At 39.1% G+C, this 19,463-nt stretch overlaps 1 protein-coding gene across 1 annotated transcript; it reads right to left on the minus strand.

Moving 5' to 3' along the window:
• Positions 1-298: 298 nt before the first annotated feature.
• LOC108431792 (alkaline ceramidase 2-like) lies at positions 299-18,906 on the minus strand. Its single transcript, XM_017705163.2, has 6 exons — positions 18,695-18,906; positions 17,745-17,859; positions 11,636-11,777; positions 7,678-7,815; positions 4,508-4,645; positions 299-3,476 (listed from the first exon to the last, which is right to left on the minus strand). Exons 1-6 carry the CDS (start codon positions 18,800-18,802, stop codon positions 3,290-3,292), a joined length of 828 nt encoding a protein of 275 aa, XP_017560652.1. The 5' UTR covers positions 18,803-18,906; the 3' UTR covers positions 299-3,289.
• Positions 18,907-19,463: the final 557 nt, after the last annotated feature.

The following is a 19,463-nucleotide window of genomic DNA, read 5'->3' on the forward strand; positions in this document are numbered from 1 at the left end:
GCCTAGTTGCTTCTTGTTTTATTTTCTCTGGTAAAAAGATTTTTTTAAAACTTATTTTTACTTAGAACCTCAACAAAACATGAAACGTGACCAGGGGCGTATAAACCTCTGCACAGGACTGTTTGCCATATAAAGACAAAGTGAGGTTTGTAATAAAGGCAGGCTGATTATCTGGCTAACTGACAATGTGCCCACGAATGTCAATATGTAGGTCTGGCCTCACCAAGTTGTATATTGCCAAAAACAGTCCAGTCCAACAGCTTTGAGGAAAATCACCAATTTATGAATGACAACTCAGTTTGGGTTGGAAAACAGAGTAGTGATTTATTAAATTAAGTGTTATAATCAAATACAAAATACATTCAAAATACATAATATGGAGTAGCTGATGTGCTTTGTGATTCTGAAGAAATTCACTATACAAATGCATAAAATGGTGAAAATAAACATCCTTGAATTGTCAGGATGTTTACAAGTCACTTTCCCTCTTGTCTTAAAAGTGTAAACTGTCAGTGTTCTGGCAGATGAAGTAGTTTTTGTCTTATTAAAGGGGAAGTCCATCATTTTTCAAAATTGCTGCAAAGTTAAATTGTTAATATCTAGTTTTTCAGATTAGTTTGATGTGAAACGCTCCGTTCACGGAGTCAGAATTGTTCACACTTGCAGTAATAGGAACCAAACGTCCGAAGACACTTCAAAAAGCTCCCTCTCAGAAAGCTTTTACATGAGGTAAAGCTTTGGTTTATACTGTATTTTAGCACATTTATAGTACATGTAGAACATGTAAGGCAAAATAGAAACCCCCCAAAAAAACCTTTTTTCTGATTTACCACAATTTTACCATCAACATCTGTCAGTAAGTTTCTCTACAATGAGCCATTTCACATCAAACCACTCTTAATAATAACGATTACACACATATTCTATGTATTTCATCTTTTTTGTATTTTAATGTTGCCCCTGAGGTCTGCTTGTAAAGTTTGTGCCTTTTATGTACCAAAATCAGTCATAACTCATTTTGCCCATTTCCCAACCTCTCTTTTTCCCTGAGAATTAAACAGGCTGATTTTTTACTGTGCCTTTCAGACTGACATATGAAAATGAACTCTGTTCTGATTGGCTGCTCTGCATTGTGCCTCAATCAAAAAGCAGTCTAGGCTGAAACACTCTGTGCTGTAGACCAATTAGGCAAATATATGTTTTTGCGACTACATATGGACTGTACGGCCTGAGAAATGAACGTCATGCCATGAAACTTTAACAGTGTTCATGCACCACATCAGCACTTCCATTTAAAATGGTGAGGAAAATTCAGTTTTCCATGAATGGGCCTTTTAAGTCACATCAGTATTATGTGTCAAGCCTCAATTTAAAGGTTCATTTGGTGACCACGGTTAGTGGCCATCTTTCAAACAAAACAAGGATGTAAATGTAAAATAATGTACACAATATAATATCATGCAGTCTATGAGCCTGGAGGTAATCCTGGAGTGGCAGTGACAACAGTTCCTCTCAAAGTTGAATCAAGTGTTTGGATGAGGAGTTACTGTGACTGCACAACGTATGTATGCAATGACTCAGCAACTTCTCATTAACATCATGTACCTTTGCATTTCTTTCGACATAGATTATAGATGGTTTCTTATGATATGTCTTTCTTAAAGCACTTGTATTTATGTAGAAAATGAATTATTTAAATTAATGTAAAATGTAAACCCCTCTTAAAAATATCAGCAAATCAGAATATTAAGTGACACCATATATATAAGATGATAATAAGAAAGAATATGAACATGTTCATCAACAAAAGAAACGTCTTCATAGGGTTATAGTAGCACAAGGATAGGCAAAAGCTTTAGGGGAACTCATTGTTTAGATGTAAACAAAGTCATTCAGAGTGATATGATGTGAGATGCTCCAATCTAGAGAATGGTTGTGGTGGGAACTGGACATCTAAAAGGCTAAATAGTCCCTTAAAGAAAACTACCATTACCACTAGTTTGCCATCACCAGCATAACATAGCACAACACAGAATACATGTAGGTTCACTATTCATTCTGGATAGGAATTAAATTAGCTAGATTTGCATTGTACACACTGTGACCACTCATTCCTATCACATTCGCTGTAGAGCAATCTGACTGTATAAGTTTCTCTACAATGAACCATTTTGCATTTCCACTCTGAATGACATTATTTCCATCTCACCAACCAAATTATGCAGATATTTAAAAGAAATCCATGGATTTCCCCTAGCCTTAGCTCAAAGATTGTCTGCTCCCTGTATCTGGTTTATGTGCAATATGTATTCCATTAGGCATACTGCCGTACAGTACATAAATAAAATCCTGAAAACGTAATCAAATGAAGCTATTGCATTGACTGTATTGATCACATTAATTCATCAATGATTCAAAAGAGACATATATACATTGTTTATAAAATATTTGGCACCAATTCCTCAAAAATGTCTTTTGGGAAGCAATTAGATATGTTTACCATAACTCTAAAACAAAGGCAGCTGTGTTTGTGCTTTCAATATTAATTGTGCAGCTCAAGCATCCATCACAACTGCTGGTATTTTGAATGGAAACTTGTGCACTAATGGAGCCTTTGTCATTGACACAGTGACTGCCCGAGGTAGAATCGCTTATGCTACCTAACAGCCTTATTCACCTTTTACGTTAAGTGACCGATCAGTGCTCCCTCTACAAACGTGTTTTTCATAGCTACTGTTTTCATAGCTGTTCTTCTATGTGTAATCAAAATTTTTAAATAATGGACATCCAACTAAAAAGCTTAGCCTAACGTTCAATGCTATTTTTAATGTTGCCAGCAAACTAAACTCATTAAATGATTTTTTTGTGTGTGTAATCAAAGTGTTCGTTGATCAACCTATAACTGATTGGCTTTATAGAAAATTCAAAGATTTCGGCTGTGCTAAGCTAACTTTGTAGCCTATAGTACTAACAACTGTAGCATAGCAGTCAGTAACACTGTTCCACTGCTGTTCTTGCCATATTTACTGACATTAGCTATGTATACGTTGAATGCATGACAGAATAAATCTAATTTAAAATTCACTCTCTAAAATGAGCTATTCTGAATGGGACATTTGCTAAAATACTGTAAAGCTTGTCCAACCTCATAACAGTAGCCTCAAAAGAGTGCATTTTCGTGGGTGGAGCATGCACAGGCACATTTTGGAGGTCTTCATTATATTATGACATCTCTACGTCACTTTATCCCCTCTGTACACAACCTAAATATCCCTGTGTTCTCGACCCTCTATGTCACCTTGACAGAGGATTTCCGTGGGGTGTGGAGCAGCATAACATATGGGACCCCGATGAAGGCCCACCTCTCGCTGGGCCAGAACAGTACGACGGGTCCTCTCTCCGGAGCCTCAGTGGCTGCGTCAAAATAGGCGAAACACACACAGCCCAGGTAAGAGGCCAGACAGATGAGTATGTGCCTGAGAAGAAGAGGAATCATTACAGGCAAAGAGGGGGAAGAGAAACAGATTACAGTGTAATATTCGCAATACAGAATGACACATCAACCCTCTTTACTTCCTCACACCCATTTCACTTAAATGTAAAAAGACAGCAAGCAACAGATAAACATTGATCAAACAAGTTATTACACATACAGTACTATGTGAAAGTTTTAGGCATCCAAGAAAATTTTTAAACAACTGACCTCAGCAGTATCACAATATACATTAGAATAAAGTCGTATTAATAATTAAAATAAACCTAAAAACAATAAAAAGTAACAAGAATTTCTTGGGTCCATATTTTTCCTTGACACCTTCACAGCCGCCACAGAGACTTAATATCATCAATGACATCATGAGCACAATTTACTGAAGCACTGATTGGTCAATCCAGGAGTTGCTTTTTAACTACATATAATACTGGGCTTCCTCGAGGAGAGGCTTGAAAATGGTTAAACACACTAACATCCAGAAAATCACTGTTTACAACCCCAATTCCAATGAAGTTGGGACGTTGTGTAAATCATAAACTTCAACAATTAGTGTCCTCAGTTCCCAAACGCTTATTGAGTGTTGTTAAAAGGAAAGGTGATGTAAAACAGTGGTAAACATGCCCCTGTCCCAACTTCTTTGGAACGTGCAGGCATCAAATTCAAAATGAGTAAATATTTGCAAAAAACAATAAAGTTTATCCGTTTGAACATTAAATATCTTGTCTTTGTTGTGTATTCAATTGAACATAGGTTGAAAAGGATTTGCAAATCATCGTATTCTGTTTTTATTTATGAACATTCACCTATTCATTTGCTTGTTAACACAAATAGCTAATCAACCAATCACATGGCCGCAACTCAATGCATTTAGGCATGTAGAGGTGGTCAAGACAACTTGCTGAAGTGCAGACTGAGCATCAGAATGGGGAACAAATGTGATTTAAGTGACTTTGAATGTGGCATGGTTGTTGGTGCCAGACAAGCTGGTCTGAGTGTTTCAGAAACTGCACTTACCAAACACAGTGCAAGTAAGGGAAGTTGATCGTGGACCACATCTCACAGAAGATCTGGTCACTGATCCAGCACAAAAGAGCAAGAGCCCACCAGACTCCAGAAATTAAACCCAGCTTAAATACACGCAGGTTCTCACATCTGCATAGAGAAAATGCACACATATTAGATCATCCGCACAAGAGATTAATGGTGTTTATAGCCTTTATGAGAGATGACTGATAAACATAATGACAACATACTTTACATGTTGATTTATTGAAGTACACATTGTAGCCACTAGGTGGCAGAATACACAATGTTAAAAAGAACTACAGAACCATTAGAATGAGGTTGAGGTGACTTCACCTTTGACTGTAACAACAGGCCTCCCTAAGCTTTTTTTCAGGGGGCATCAGCCACATGTCACATGTCATTTGACATATTTTTTTCAGTGCAAGTAAATGTAAAACATTTCTTTGTTTGATTGCATGGAATTCATGCGCTTACATTTACGGCATTTGGCTGACGCTCTTATCCAGAGCGACTTATAATTTGTCTACAACATTGAAGGCAGAGGTGTTACCCACTACACTATACATCATTGACAAATTTCTACAAACAGAATTTTTGCACATGTTTTGCTTTTTATTATGTTCAGAGAGTGCAGTGAAGTGAGGTGTGATTGACTACATTGATATTTGTGTTACATTTGTTTGCATTTTAAATTGTCATATTGGTTAAAATTTTGTAGGCCGTAGAAGCTTTTGCAGTTGGCTGCATGGGCCGTGAGCTGCTTAAGGATGGGAACCTCTGCTATAGTACATTATAGCGTTAGTATACTATTAGTATATTCTAATTATACAGACAGAGAACAAAAACTAGGAGGATCGAGAGTAACTACTATGCATTATTCAGCAACAACTATGAAGCTATATTCAGTTATACAGTTAGACTATACAATTAACTAAGTTCAACTATGGGGTTATACTAAGTTATAAGCTCTAGATCTACAGAATAAAAGAAGACAAACCAGCAAAACCAGCATTCAAGAAGTTGTGAGAAGCACAGTACACTAAGTGACTGATGACTGTTCCATTAAAACAAGGCCTCGTGCCAAATGGGAAAGGGGTTGTGCAGTTGCTGCAGTTACTCTCTCCGCTCTCCATGATTACAAAAACAAATAAACAACATCCTTAACAGCGACGGGCTGAACCAAAGAATCCAAAACAAACTAAACAATAGCTGGCTGGCTCAGTCAATTGCTGAGCGTCTTGTGCCATGACTGATGAGGAAAAGGAAAAAACATATCCGTTGTAGAGCGGAATGGAAACAAGAGTGAATAATCATGCCGGGTCAATGTACTCCAGAACAAATAAAGCAGCGTGTTCTGGGTTCTGAGAAATGAGGATAGAAAAACTGTACAAAGTTTGTCAGGCCAAGACAAAACAATCCTACAGAAGAATCTTCACTTGAATTTCTTTTAAAATAACAATTGGTAGAATACAGACCACTGTTACATGCCTGTGTTTCCCTTTTTTTCTCTCTCCTCTTTAACCCAACCCGATCACTGTGCAGGTATGTGGGCAATGGACCAATGTGGATGTCAAGTGCTTAGCTGTGCTCTTCTCTCCACCAATCGAGACGGCTGCTTTCTGCTGAGGGGCAGGCCTTGACAGATAAAAGGACTCATCTGAGACTAGTCGTGTGTGGGAGCATTTAGTGCGCATGAGACTTTTGGTGTTGGCCATAATGGCAAGCTGTGCTACTCTAGCAGCGAAATGTAGCCAGTAATATTAGTTTCCTGTGCTCCCTCTCTAGCCGTTTTCTCCCTCCCAGCGTGATGTGTGGACAGGCAAGTTGGGCGCACCTATACATATACATACACAGCAGTGGTTGGATTGCTTAGACACATCAGGTACGGTGTGAGTGCCACCCGCTGTATTTTGCTGAGGATTAGACTTGGCTAGGCAGATTAGATTTCATTTCTTTGGCACCGTCCACCATTCACCTTTGCGATTGGTTGGGTTCCATTAGTCGATGTTCTTGCATACTTAGTGGTTAGTCAACTCCTTTTCATTTAACCTAAAGACATTCTCAGCTCAGCTTATTGTATCATCCCTTTTTCCTTGTAAATATTCTTCTTGTATCATACACTTTTGCAAGTGAGAAGCAAAGTAAAGCAGTGGCTGGAAACGCTATTACTGTGTACTTGTGTCCTTCCCTTCCATCTCCCATCACACGCCATGTTATTTCCTCTCCACCCCTAGCTACATCTGAGGGGAACGTAAGAACAACCTTACATTAGAGCTTGGACACTGGCCCTTCATAGCAGTCTTACATTATACCCCACATAAGATACATCAGACATCATATATAAGATATAGAATTGTATCCCTTAGCCTATCAGTACAAGAGAATTAGAAATTTTAGAAAAAAATGTTTAAAGTTTTTGTTCATCAGTTTTCTCTTTTTGCAAGTGTGTTACACACTGTGAATCTCTGTGGTGTCAACCAATCCTGACTGCTAGCCTAGCCACTAGGGTTGGGCTAATAAATATATATAACAGTAGATCTCGAGTAGAATCTGTGATTCTGAACTTCTGAATGGTGACTGAAACATGGGAAGCCTGCCTCCAATCTTGTATAATATAATTACTGTATTGAGATTTTACCTCTTGCCTTGATCTATTTAGCATGGAGCTAATACACTGGAAATGAACCACACCATCTATCTTAGACCCTAATTATCAAAGTCAGTAATGTTATCTTTAAATCAACATGTGTATAGTCATGCGCAAAAGAAAAATCCTCAAATGATATGTTTTGTTGATTTTAAATGAACACATCCCCTCCTGGAAACAAACTTAAATATGTAATTTTCGGCAAATTTCCTTGCACAATTCTATTTATTTGCTAAATTTTAACATATTGGAAAAAAACTAAATATAAAACATAATATAAAATGTGCCATAACTTTCTTTGGCACTAAATGTCTTACATTCAACAAATAAACAGTAACTGTGCTTTAAAATGTTTGTTCTCTGGAGGTTGTATTAACTCATTTTTACTTGACCTGACTAAAATGTTTTTTTAGGGTAATATATCATGGGTTTTCAATAAATAAACTATATAGAGTCTGAAGTGGTGTGTTACTTTTGTTTGCGATGTCTGGAGTGAGGTGGGTGTTCTGACCTTCTGAGCTCAGTAATGAGCAGAGCCGTGCAGGGGATGCCCAGAGTCATCAAAGAGACAGAGTTGATCACCGGCTTCACAAAGGCCAAACACGTGATGACGCCAGACAGCACGCCAACCATCAGCTTAAAGTGAAACCTGACAAATGACACAGAGCCATGATTAGACATCACATCTAAATACAACCTTCAGTTCCAAAAGTGTTTGCAAATAAAAACAGAAAGCAGTAATGTGTGAAATACGCAAAAACAGTAAAAAAACCAAAAAAAAAAACCAAAAACGTTATAATTCATCCAGACCACTAACAAGCAAAACACACCATAACATAGGCTCTGTATTTCTGCACACTTGTATAATGGAAGAATGGCAAAACGTCCACTTTCAAAACTGGACAAAGTGGAGTCTTCAGCTCCAAATGATTATTAAGTTATAAACATGCTCCTAACTTTAACTTAAAACGACTAATATATATATATATATATATGTGTGTGTGTGTGTGTGTGTGTGTGTGTGTGTATATATATATGTGTGTGTGTGTGTGTGTGTGTGTATGTATATATATATGTAAAGAGAAATGTGCATTTTCAATTTATGTTAAAAGTGAAAATGACTCTATATATATATATATATATATATATATATATATATATATATATATATATATATATAAAAATAAACCGGATTCCAAAAAAGTTGGGACACTAAACAAATTGTGAATAAAAACTGAATGCAATGATGTGGAGATGGCAAATGTCAATATTTTATTCGTAATAGAACATAGATGAAAGATCAAAAGTTTAATCTGAGTAAATGTAACATTTTAAAGGAAAAATATGTTGAATCAAAATATCACAGTGTCAACAAATCCCAAAAAAGTTGGGACAAGTAGCAATAAGTGGCTAGAAAAAGGAAATTGAGCATATAACGAACAGCTGGAAGACCAATTAACACTAATTAGCTCAATTGACAAAATTATTGGGTATAAAAAGAGCTTCTCAGAGTGTCAGTGTCTCTCAGAAGCCAAGATGGTAAGAGGATCACCAATTCCACCATTGTTGCGCAGAAAGATAGTGCAGCAATACCAGAATGGTGTTACCCAGCATAAAATAGCAAAGACTTTTAAGTTATCATCATCAACCGTGCATATCATCATCAAAAGATTCAGAGAATGTGGAACAATTGCTGTGCGTAAGGGTCAAGGCCGTAAAACTCTACTGGATGCTTGTGATCTCCGGGCCCTTAAACGTCACTGCACCTCAAACAGGAATGCCACTGTCAAGGAAATAACAGAATGGGCTCAGGAATACTTCCAGAAAGCATCGTCAGTGAACACAATCCACCGTGCCATCCGCCATTGCCAGCTGAAACTCTACAGTGCGAAGAGGAAGCCATTTCTAAGCAAGCTCCACAAGCTCAGACGTTTGCACTGGGCCAGGAGTCATTTAAAATGGAGTGTGGCAAAATGGACAACTGTTCTGTGGTCAGATGAGTCACGATTTGAAGTTCTTTATGGAATACTGGGACGCCATGTCATCCGGACCAGAGAGGACAAGGAGAACCCAAGTTGTTGTCAACGCTCCGTTCAGAATCCTGCATCACTGATGGTACGGGGTTGCATGAGTGCTTGTGGCATGGGCAGCTTGCATGTCTGGAAAGGCACCATTAATGCAGAGAACTATGTTCAGGTTCTAGAACAACATATGCTCCCATCTAGACATCATCTCTTTCAGGGACCCTGCATTTTTCAACAAGATAATGCCAGACCACATTCTGCAGCAATCACAACATCATGGCTACGTAGGAGAAGGATCCGGGTACTGAAATGGCCAGCCTGCAGTCCAGATCTTTCACCTATAGAGAACATTTGGCGCATCATAAAGAGGAAGGTGCGACAAAGAAGGTCCAAGACGATTGAACAGTTAGAGGCCTGTATTAGACTTGAATGGGAGAGCATTCCTAAACATTTCTAAACTTCAGAAACTGGTCTCCTCTGTCCCCAGACGTCTGTTGAGTGTTGTAAGAAGAAGGGGGGATGCCACACAGTGGTGAAAATGGCCTTGTCCCAACTTTTTGGGGATTTGTTGACGCCATGAAATTTTGAAACAACATATTTTTCCCTTAAATTGATACATTCTCTCAGTTTAAACTTTTGATCTGTGATTTGTGTTTTATTCTGAATAAAATATTGACATTTGCCATCTCCACATCATAGCGTTCAGTTTTTATTCACAATTTGTTTAGTGTCCCAACTTTTTTGGAATCCGGTTTATATATATATATATATATATATATATATATATATATATATATATATATATATATATATATATATATATATATATATATATATATATATAGTCATTTTCACTTTTAACATAAATTGAAAATGCACATTTCTCTTTACATAGTGTGTTCATTTTATGATGAATGGACCAAAAGAACACACACACACACACACACACACACACACACACACACACACACACATATATATTGTACTTTTCACTCCACAGAGAAAAACTGAGGGAAAAAAAGTTTAACTGAAGTATCCTATACTGCAAAAGATACATGAAGATGATATACACAATATTCATACTGCCTTGACATGAGACCTTATTGTCTTACAACTACTAGGCTATAGGTCATCCTTGTGAGCACTACTCAGAAATAGACATCTGAAAGGTCTGCGCTGCCTCTTCTAAATTTGCAGTGGGACAACTCAGTCCCTAAAGCAGCCTCGATTGCTTGTGTCCAAGTAGGTTACAAAGCACTGGTCTAGAAACAGCTTCCCAAACATGAATGGTCACCATGAACATAATGGCCACACCAATAAACTTTAGACCAGCTACAAAGGGCAAATGTTGAGGAATGCAGAATGAACGTCTGCCGTGTGGCTTAGGGCAGTGTGGGCGATAAGTCTGGCAAGACTATTCTTGGACGCAGAATTGGACCAAAAGCCACAGGAGCCAAAGTTCATCGGACAAATCAGAGGAACTGGTGGCAACAAGCTGAAGGCTGCAGAGAGAAGGGGTTACTGCTTTAGCAACAAGCATTTCACATCAAACCACCTTGAATAAATCTGTTCACCTATCGGTGACTGAATTATGCAGAAAGTCAGAGGAATTCCCCTTTAAGATACAAGGCATGCCTGAAATTATAGTTGGAAATGATTATATATAATTATAGGTAGGTAGATAGACAGATAGATCATTTTAACTTTATTAATCCCAAAGAGAAATTGTAGAGACATTTAATTAATATAACCAAACATAGAAAGAAAAATAGACATAAATTAGGCAACAGTTCTTTCCAATAATAATAATAATGTGATAAAAATACTTTTTGATTAGTTTATTTTGATGACACATGAGACTATACAACACTGCTGTTGTGGAATAAGTGGATGTTAATGTAAATTATTCTATATAACATTTTTGATTAAATGTGACCTTAAAGGAAAAAAATGTTATAGTTATGGACAAAAGCTTCATGAGAATGTATCTCTCACTTTATACTATTTTATTATGTGAATGTAGGGTTCACATGTACCTGAATATTCAACTGTATTTCTATGCAGTTTGCAGTATTCATTGAGAGTGTCGGTGGCTGCATGTTTCATGTTCCTCTGGCTCTCATAGCTACATTACATCTTATTTCGAAGGGAACTGGAGCTTTCCACTTTGCAGTTAGTTTGCTGTTTGCTAATTTATCCATAGTTGTGTCCTGAGCGCTGTCCAATTTGGTGTCCTGAAGGTATCCTGAAGGCGTCCTCCAGTGCTAATGTTACTCGTTTCACCGATATTGACAGTCAGTTTGATGTTTTGCTTTTAAATGATACTTTGGTGATAAATAAACTCAACATGGTAGTAGCAGGACAGCTTATATTAACTTGCATTTTTAATGCAATTAAAACACAATACAAGCTCTCTTTGTTGCCTGTATGTCTACATGTCCTCACCTGTTTTTCTGGAACATTCTGGGCAGGTATCTCTTTGGGAACCACATTGCAATAGCACACATCAGCACCCAGAGGATAGCCAGCTCATCCAGCATCTGACCAAGGAAGCTGAGCGTCGCATGGAAGTACGTTGAGCCGATGCCTATGGCAGGGATGTTATTATGAACAACCAGTATTACAGTTCACATCATTCCTGTGTAACTTTAATCATGCAACAGAGAAACTGTTCAAATCTATAGAGAAATAGCCCTCAAGGACTATTAGACAGAATGTGATCCTCATGGCAATTCTACCCAACAGTTCACAAACGTAAATACTTCAATATACTGAAAATGATCACACTGTAAGTGTCTTTTTCCATCAGCAGTTGATCTCCTTTTATGGAATTCACTGTAAATCTATAAGTATGGCCCATCATATGAGGGCATCTTTTTTGCATACAGCTAGGCACCGAATAAGACTTATCTGACAGGAGGCAGGATGTTTATGAGGCATTATTTTGTTGGCAGGGATTTCAGGAACTTCAATCATAACAAAGGAACTTTGGATGAGATACACGTCTTTTATGATTTATCTATGAATGTTCTGCTGTAAATGTTTTATCATTCACAAATAAAAGAGAAGTAGTATGTTTATTTATTACTCCTTGTCTGTTGACTGCACGTTGTTTAAAAGCAGCTATTTGCAATGCAAAGATTAACAGCAGCTCAAAACACTAAAACTGTTCATTTACAAATTCAAAAACAAAACTGATATTTGTCACGTGGTGTTGACCATCTAGGACAGGGATACCCAAAGTGGGCCCCACAGGCCAAAGTTTCCTTTAGAGACGTTTGATTTGGCCCAGCAGAAAGTTGCTGAATAACCTACTCCCACAGCCAAAGAAAGAACACTTATGTAGCTTCTGATTTTACTCTCAGTTAAATAACTTTTAGTAATGCAACATACTGTAACATTATCAAATCGGACACAGCAGTTACCAGCTAGCAGTTATGAGACACTGGAGGAGATTTAGAGAGACAGAGCACATTCTCTCTACATACACTGGCAATGTGTAAAGGCATAAAGCTAACAAGCTGCTTCGTGATTAAGGCAGGGTCATTCAGACAACAAAGAATTTTTGAATTTGAAGTAAAGTAAGTCTGAAAAGCCCCCATTTTACCATCTGATGGTAATTTTACCATCATTTGTCCAAAACAATGTGCGTGTTGTACCCTGATTAATAATACAACTTTTTTTTAATGTAAACACTAGAAATAATGTGACGTAAATTACACTTTCTGTAAAACTGATGACAAATTGGATTGAGGGCTTCACAAGGGAGGCTTCTCACTGAAACTTTACACTCCGAGCTGAAATCATCCATCATTCAACTAGGGCTACTTTATTTTAACTTTTAATTAATGAAAACCACATTAGACAACATGTTATCAAGGTTGAAAGTATGAAGCTCAGGTTTATAATCAGTTCAGCTGATACATTTGGACGTTATACAGAAAACCCACCCGCCCACTGCTGTCATGTCATGTTATGCCAAACAGGGCTCTGTACAAACAAAAGTGCCATGACAGCCCTATTGACTTGTTGCTCTAGACAGCTTGGGTGAAAGAGGAGGCGACGCCTCTTATTAATCACAGCTCAAACTAAATGGGTGTCACTTCAATACCCTAAACAGAATAGCCCTAAACATAAAGTAAAAGGAGCAGACAAATCTGGAGTCACGATTTATGTGCCGGTGAGATTAACCATAGTGACTGCCTTGTAGTGTCTGTTTAGCGCTTGTCACTCGATATACATCAACAGACTACAACACTGAGGTCACCACCCTTTGGTAATCCTGACTTAATGAAACTGACAGAAACTGATGACATTCTTTGCACTCTTGTTGCCACCCTTCACTTGTGTATACACTTGCATTGCATTACAATACAATGGGTCACTATCAGACAAAACAGATGCATTGTAAAATGCATTTGCTATCTATCAAGGAAACTGGGTGTGGGGGGGCCTTGGTATCTCTAAGGAAAACGTCTCCAACAGTTACAGTGTTATCTGCATAAATTCCACTCCTGTGCCAACCACATGGAGCTCAAGAAGGACAAGGCGATTTCAAGAAGCTCTGGTAAAACTAGAGGCTGCATTGTGGTTCTTTAGAGGAGGAACCCAATTTGTTGTGTACAAGAACAGTCAAACCTGCGGAATGTAACCTAAATGGAGATGAGGTTTAGTGCTATTTTAATACAATAAAGTAAAATAAACATATAATGTCCTTTAAAAGCAGCTGTCAATGAATCTATGTCTAACATTTCACCCATTTCACAACTCGCTTTGACCTCTTAGCCCTATCCCTTCTGTTTTGCGTACACATATCTAGGCATATATATGACTTCAGCTTCATATCACCGAAGAATTAGGGGTGGGTGATAATAAATAATTGTCCCCCCGTCTTTGAAGGCATATGATTCCCTAAATATAACTAAAGCCCAGCAGTGAGGAGCTGAACTTTATCCTCCTCTGCTGTGCAGCGGTAGTAGCCTGCCTGTTAATGAAGTAATGTTCTTTATTTAAAGGTTGTCCCACCTCGTTGGGGAAGATTTCAACCACCACACATTGCAACACAGTTCTAAGGGGCAAGGTGACACTCAAAAACAAGGGATTAGGCATAAAAATAAGTATGATAAGTACAGTGGAGTCCAATAGTCTGAGACCACTGCTGAATATGCTGCATTATGTCCCAAATAAATGCAAGATTTTTTTATCACAAATGTAGGAAAAGAGTATAAAATCAGAATACTTGAAATTTTAACATAAATAACAATTTCTTAGTATTTGGTATGTCCTGCTTTTTTCTCGCGCACCTCGAGCTGGCACAAACTCCTCAAGTTTGTGAAAAGATCATCTTCATTTAAGTATAGCCTGAACATGAGATTCAACAGAAGAGACAAGACTCAAAAGACATCTGACCATCCTGTAAGACCTTAACATGATCATCATCACAGATTTGCTTATATTTGAACAGGGAGTGCTAAAAACGTGAGTTAGGAGAACTAAATTTGAGTCAAGCGGAGTTAACTCATGGTTATAATTGATTATTATTATCAATATATACAGTGTACTATTAACTGTACCTTATTGTACATTTGTGACAGATGCCCCTGAATTTGGCCTGCCTGGCTGTGAAAGCACCACATTTATGTATTTCTTCAGATCTGCCACATAAAGTGAAACTGCCACTGTAAAGTGAAACACCGTTTGAGTCTCTTTAGATCAGGGTTCCTTTTGAGCCACAGCTCTACAGTAATTAGTGTTCTCCCTCTTCTATCACTCTGAATTGCTTATTTACTGAAAAGTTGAATCAGGTGAGTTTAATGAGGCAGTGCTGAACGAGCCCAAAAGAGCCTTTAGGCCAGGCATGTTAAACTGGGGGCCTTCCGGGCCAAACTGCTGCAGAGATCAGTGTTTACCCTTATCTAACACCCTGGATTCAGTTCATGAAGGCATTGCTGATTGGCTAATGAGCTAAATCAGGTGTGTTTAATGAGGCAGTGCGTTGAAATCTGCAGTGGTTTGTCTCATGAAGGCTGGATTCTGACACGTGCTTTAGGCCAACACTCCCATTTCAGTCCTCAGGAACCTATAGATGGTCTGTATTTCAAGAACTTTAATAATTTAACTTTAATGAGAGCTGTAGTGGAATTTACAGTGGACATTTTAAGACACAGATTGCAATGTAAATTGTATAAACAGACAGACATTGTACTAAATGGACAAAATATGGATAAATGTATTGGGACACTTACACATTACGCCTATAGGACCTTTTATGACACCCCATTTTAAATTCATAGGCATTAGTATGGAGCTGGTCTCCCCTTTGAAACTATAAGAGCTTCCACTCCTCAGGGATGTTTTCTACAATTTTTTGGAGTGAGTCTGTGGGAAATGTGTCTGTTCATCCAGAAGAGCATTTGTGAGGTCAGGCATTGATGTTAGACGAGAGGGTCTGGCTCGCAGTCTCCGTTCTAGTTCATCCTAAATGTGTTTGATGGGGTTGAGGTCAGGACTCTGTGAGTGCCAGACAAGTTCTTCCACTCCTAACTTACCCAGCCAGGTCTTTACAGGATTTGCTTTGTGCACTGGGTCTTAGTCATGCTAGAACAGAAAAGGGCCAAACTGTTCCAATACAATTACAGCACCATGCTCAAAGTCAGTGAGCTCTTTAGAAAGACCCAATAGGTCTGATTGACAGGTCTGAATTCAGTGATTAAAAGGTGTGTCCAAACACTTTTGTCCACATAGTGTGTTCCTATACTGTCTCTTGAGTGTACTGTAGTATAGCTCCATTCATTCATATTCAAATTTTGTGCTGCTTTTGGAATGAGGCACAATACAGGGCAGCCAATCAGAAGAGACATTATTTACATACACTATATTGCCAAAAGTATTCACTCACCCATCCAAATAATTGAATTCAGGTGTTCCAGTCACTTCTATGGCCATAGGAACCAAGCACCTAGGCCTGCTTCTACAGACATTAGTGAAAGAATGGCTCGCTCTCAGGAGCTCAGTGACTTCCAGTGTGGTACCATGATCGGATGCCACCTGTGAAACAAGTCCAGTCGTGAAATTTCCTCACTACTAAATATTCCACAGTCAACTGTCAGTGGTATTATAACAAAGTGGAAGTGATTGGGTATGACAGCAACTCAGCCACGAAGTGGTAGGTGAAATGAAATGACAGAGCAGGGTCAGTGGATGCTGAGGCACATAGTGCACAGAGGTCACCAACTTTCTGCAGAGTCAACCACTACAGACCTCCAAACTTCATGTGGCCTTCAGATAAGCTCAAGAACAGCATAGAGAGCTTCATCCAAGCCTTACATCACCAAGCGCAATGCAAAGCGTCGAATGCAGTGGTGTAAAGCGCCGCCACTGGACTCTAGAGCAGTGGAGACGTGTTCTCTGGAGTGATGAATCACGCTTCTCCATCTGGCAATTCGATGGACGAGTCTGGATTTAGCGGTTGCCAGGAGACGGTACTTGTCTGACTGCATTGTCCCAAGTGTAAAGTTTGGTGGAGGGGGGATTATGGTGTGGGGCTGTTTTTCAGGAGTTGGGCTCGGCCCCTTAGTTCCAGTGAAAGGAACTCTTAATGCTTCAGCACCAAGAGATTTTGAACAATTTCATGCTCCCAACTTTGTGGGAACGGTTTGGGGACGGCCCCTTCCTGTTCCAACATGACTGTGCACCAGTGCACAAAGCAGGTCTATAAGGACATGGATGAGCGAGTTTGGCGTGGTAGAACTTTACTGGCCTGCACAGAATCCTGACCTCAACCCGACAGAACACCTCTGGGACGAATTAGAGCGGAGACTGCGAGCCAGGCCTTCTCGTCCATCATCAGTGTCTGACCTCACAAATGTCCTTCTGGAAGAATGGTCAAAAATTCACATAAACACACTCCTAAACCTTGTGAAAAGCCTTCCCAGAATAGCTGAAGCTGTTACAGCTGCAAAGGCTGGACTGACATCATATTACACCCTGTGGATTAAGAACAGGATGTCACTCAAGTTCATGCGTGTGTGAAGGCAGACGAGCAAATACTTTTGGCGATATAGTGTATGTCAGTTTTAAAAACGCAGAAACAAAACAGCCTGATTGATTCTAAATGGAGTTATGGAATAACTGCAGTTTGGTTTGAGAGGAGGAACATGTCTGAAACCCCTCCTCCTTCCAATCTAACGCCCTATAAATTCACATCGCCTTCAGTCTCCTGTGACGAAGGTCTCGCAATCCCCAGCACCACCCCTTCTCTTCCCTGTTCCTCAGTCCTATGACACTCCAACCTGACTTAAAAAGGGGGTCCGGCCTTCTAGTGACAGGCAGAAGCCTTCCAGAACTGTCGTATACAGGCCCTTTGGCTATCCGAAAAATGCCCCGTTACTAACCTACTAGTCTATTCTCAACAGATCCATTATACATACCGCAGCGTGAGCTTTCTAAAACAGGTAAAATTAGTCAAAAGTGGTCAGTTCATTCAGTAAAACCACAGGGTTGGCAACCTTTTCACTAAAAGACGAACAAACAAAGTGAGAAAAGGCTCACTTACCCACAACAATGAGCAGAGCCCATATGACATAAATTCCCCGGTTATAATGTGTAGCGTATTGTTGGAATAGGCCAATCAAAATGGGCGGCAAGATGAAAAACAAGACATTGCTGATCTGAAACGAGAAATTTCATTAGGAAAACGTTACGGATCAATATCAGCACGAGAACATCACTGATGACTTTGCAATGAACAGAATGCTAAGTGAACATTGATGGCAATAGGGAAATAAAGATGGAAAACCTGAAAAACTTGGGTTTTGACCCAACAGCAGCGAATGTTAAGCGATAGACCCTGTTATCTATCCTGTCTTCAAAATGTGGCTGCAAAGTGCCCATTTTTGTTAAAAAGAAAATAATAAGTCTACTTTTTTATTACTCGCCATGTAGAGGTCTTTTTTTCAATTCCTTCTCTGTTACACAATATGTCAAAATGTTGACTTAGTATCTCAGAGTCTAAAAATACTGACACAGTACCTGAAAATAACGACTTGTTTGCTCAAAATGTTGACTTGTTCTGAAGTAATACATTTTGAAATGAAAAGAATTTGAAATGTTTTCATGGAAAGTAACAGCTCATTGCTTCGACACAGTCAAAATGTGGAGAAAATCCGTCATTATTTCGAGATATGAGTGATTATCTCGAATACTACCTGAAATTGTTGACAAAATGTCATGATTTCGAAATTCTAAGTCACTATTTTGAGAAAAGAAGTCATTATTTCTGGATATTAAGGCCAATATTGACGTGCTACCCAGAGACAGGAAAACAGGTGACTTCTCTCTGACAGGGTCTCCCTGTCATTAGGCAGGTGGGTCAGAAAGCCCCACCTGAGGTAATGCCAGGGAGACACCGTCCACAGCGAGGAAGAGCCTAACAGCTGCTCTTGGTCTCTAACTCGACCGGCCTGCGCTCCGCTGAGATGAACCCGTGACAGAAGCTGCGCTGACCGTGTTGTAGAACTCCGCTATGTTGGGGTAGATGAGGTAGTTGCCCTCACACCAGTCCACCTCCGAGGTGCCGGCTCGGAGCTGCTCCCACAGCCTCAGGCTGCTCATCCCGCCCTCACCTCCGCGCGCTGCGCCGCATTCTCGCCGCTTCTTTCCACTCAAACGGCTTTTTCACTCCAGAAGCTGCGCGAGAGTCGCTCGCGCTCCGCTTCTCTCCCAGTTCTCGTTTAATCCAATTGAAGCGCGAGCCACAACACACAGCGCGTGCTCACGTGACCAGGCCCGCCCCCTTTTATCACACACGCTCCGCCACAAACCGGGCGACCGGTCAGAAAGTCACCGGGAGAAAAACCTGACCGCGGCCTCGGCTCGGCTCGCTGACGCCGTCTATTTTTGGTCAGGAATTAAATTTAAACTTAAAGTTAAAAATTAAACGAGTAAATAAATAAATAAACAAACCTAAAAGTTAATCATTTGACTCACTGCTCATTATTTTTTCAAGAAATATTTTTAAATACATCATTTTACATACATACTTATTTAATACTTTTAAAATGTATTATTATTTAACATTTTTAAAATTAAACATTTAGTGTGGTTTTTTTTTAAACAATGTATTTTTTACAATATTTTTGTTTTTTTTTCACTTTTTTCTTATTATTTGTTAAACTTTTTTTGATGAAAACATTTTCTGGACATTTCACGGTTTCCTTAGCACCCAAATTCCGGTTTATTTACCATCATTTGATGTATTTGACATAATTCCTGG

The sequence above is a fragment of the Pygocentrus nattereri genome, chromosome 22 (assembly GCF_015220715.1).
Source record: "Pygocentrus nattereri isolate fPygNat1 chromosome 22, fPygNat1.pri, whole genome shotgun sequence".
Lineage (NCBI taxonomy): Eukaryota > Metazoa > Chordata > Actinopteri > Characiformes > Serrasalmidae > Pygocentrus > Pygocentrus nattereri.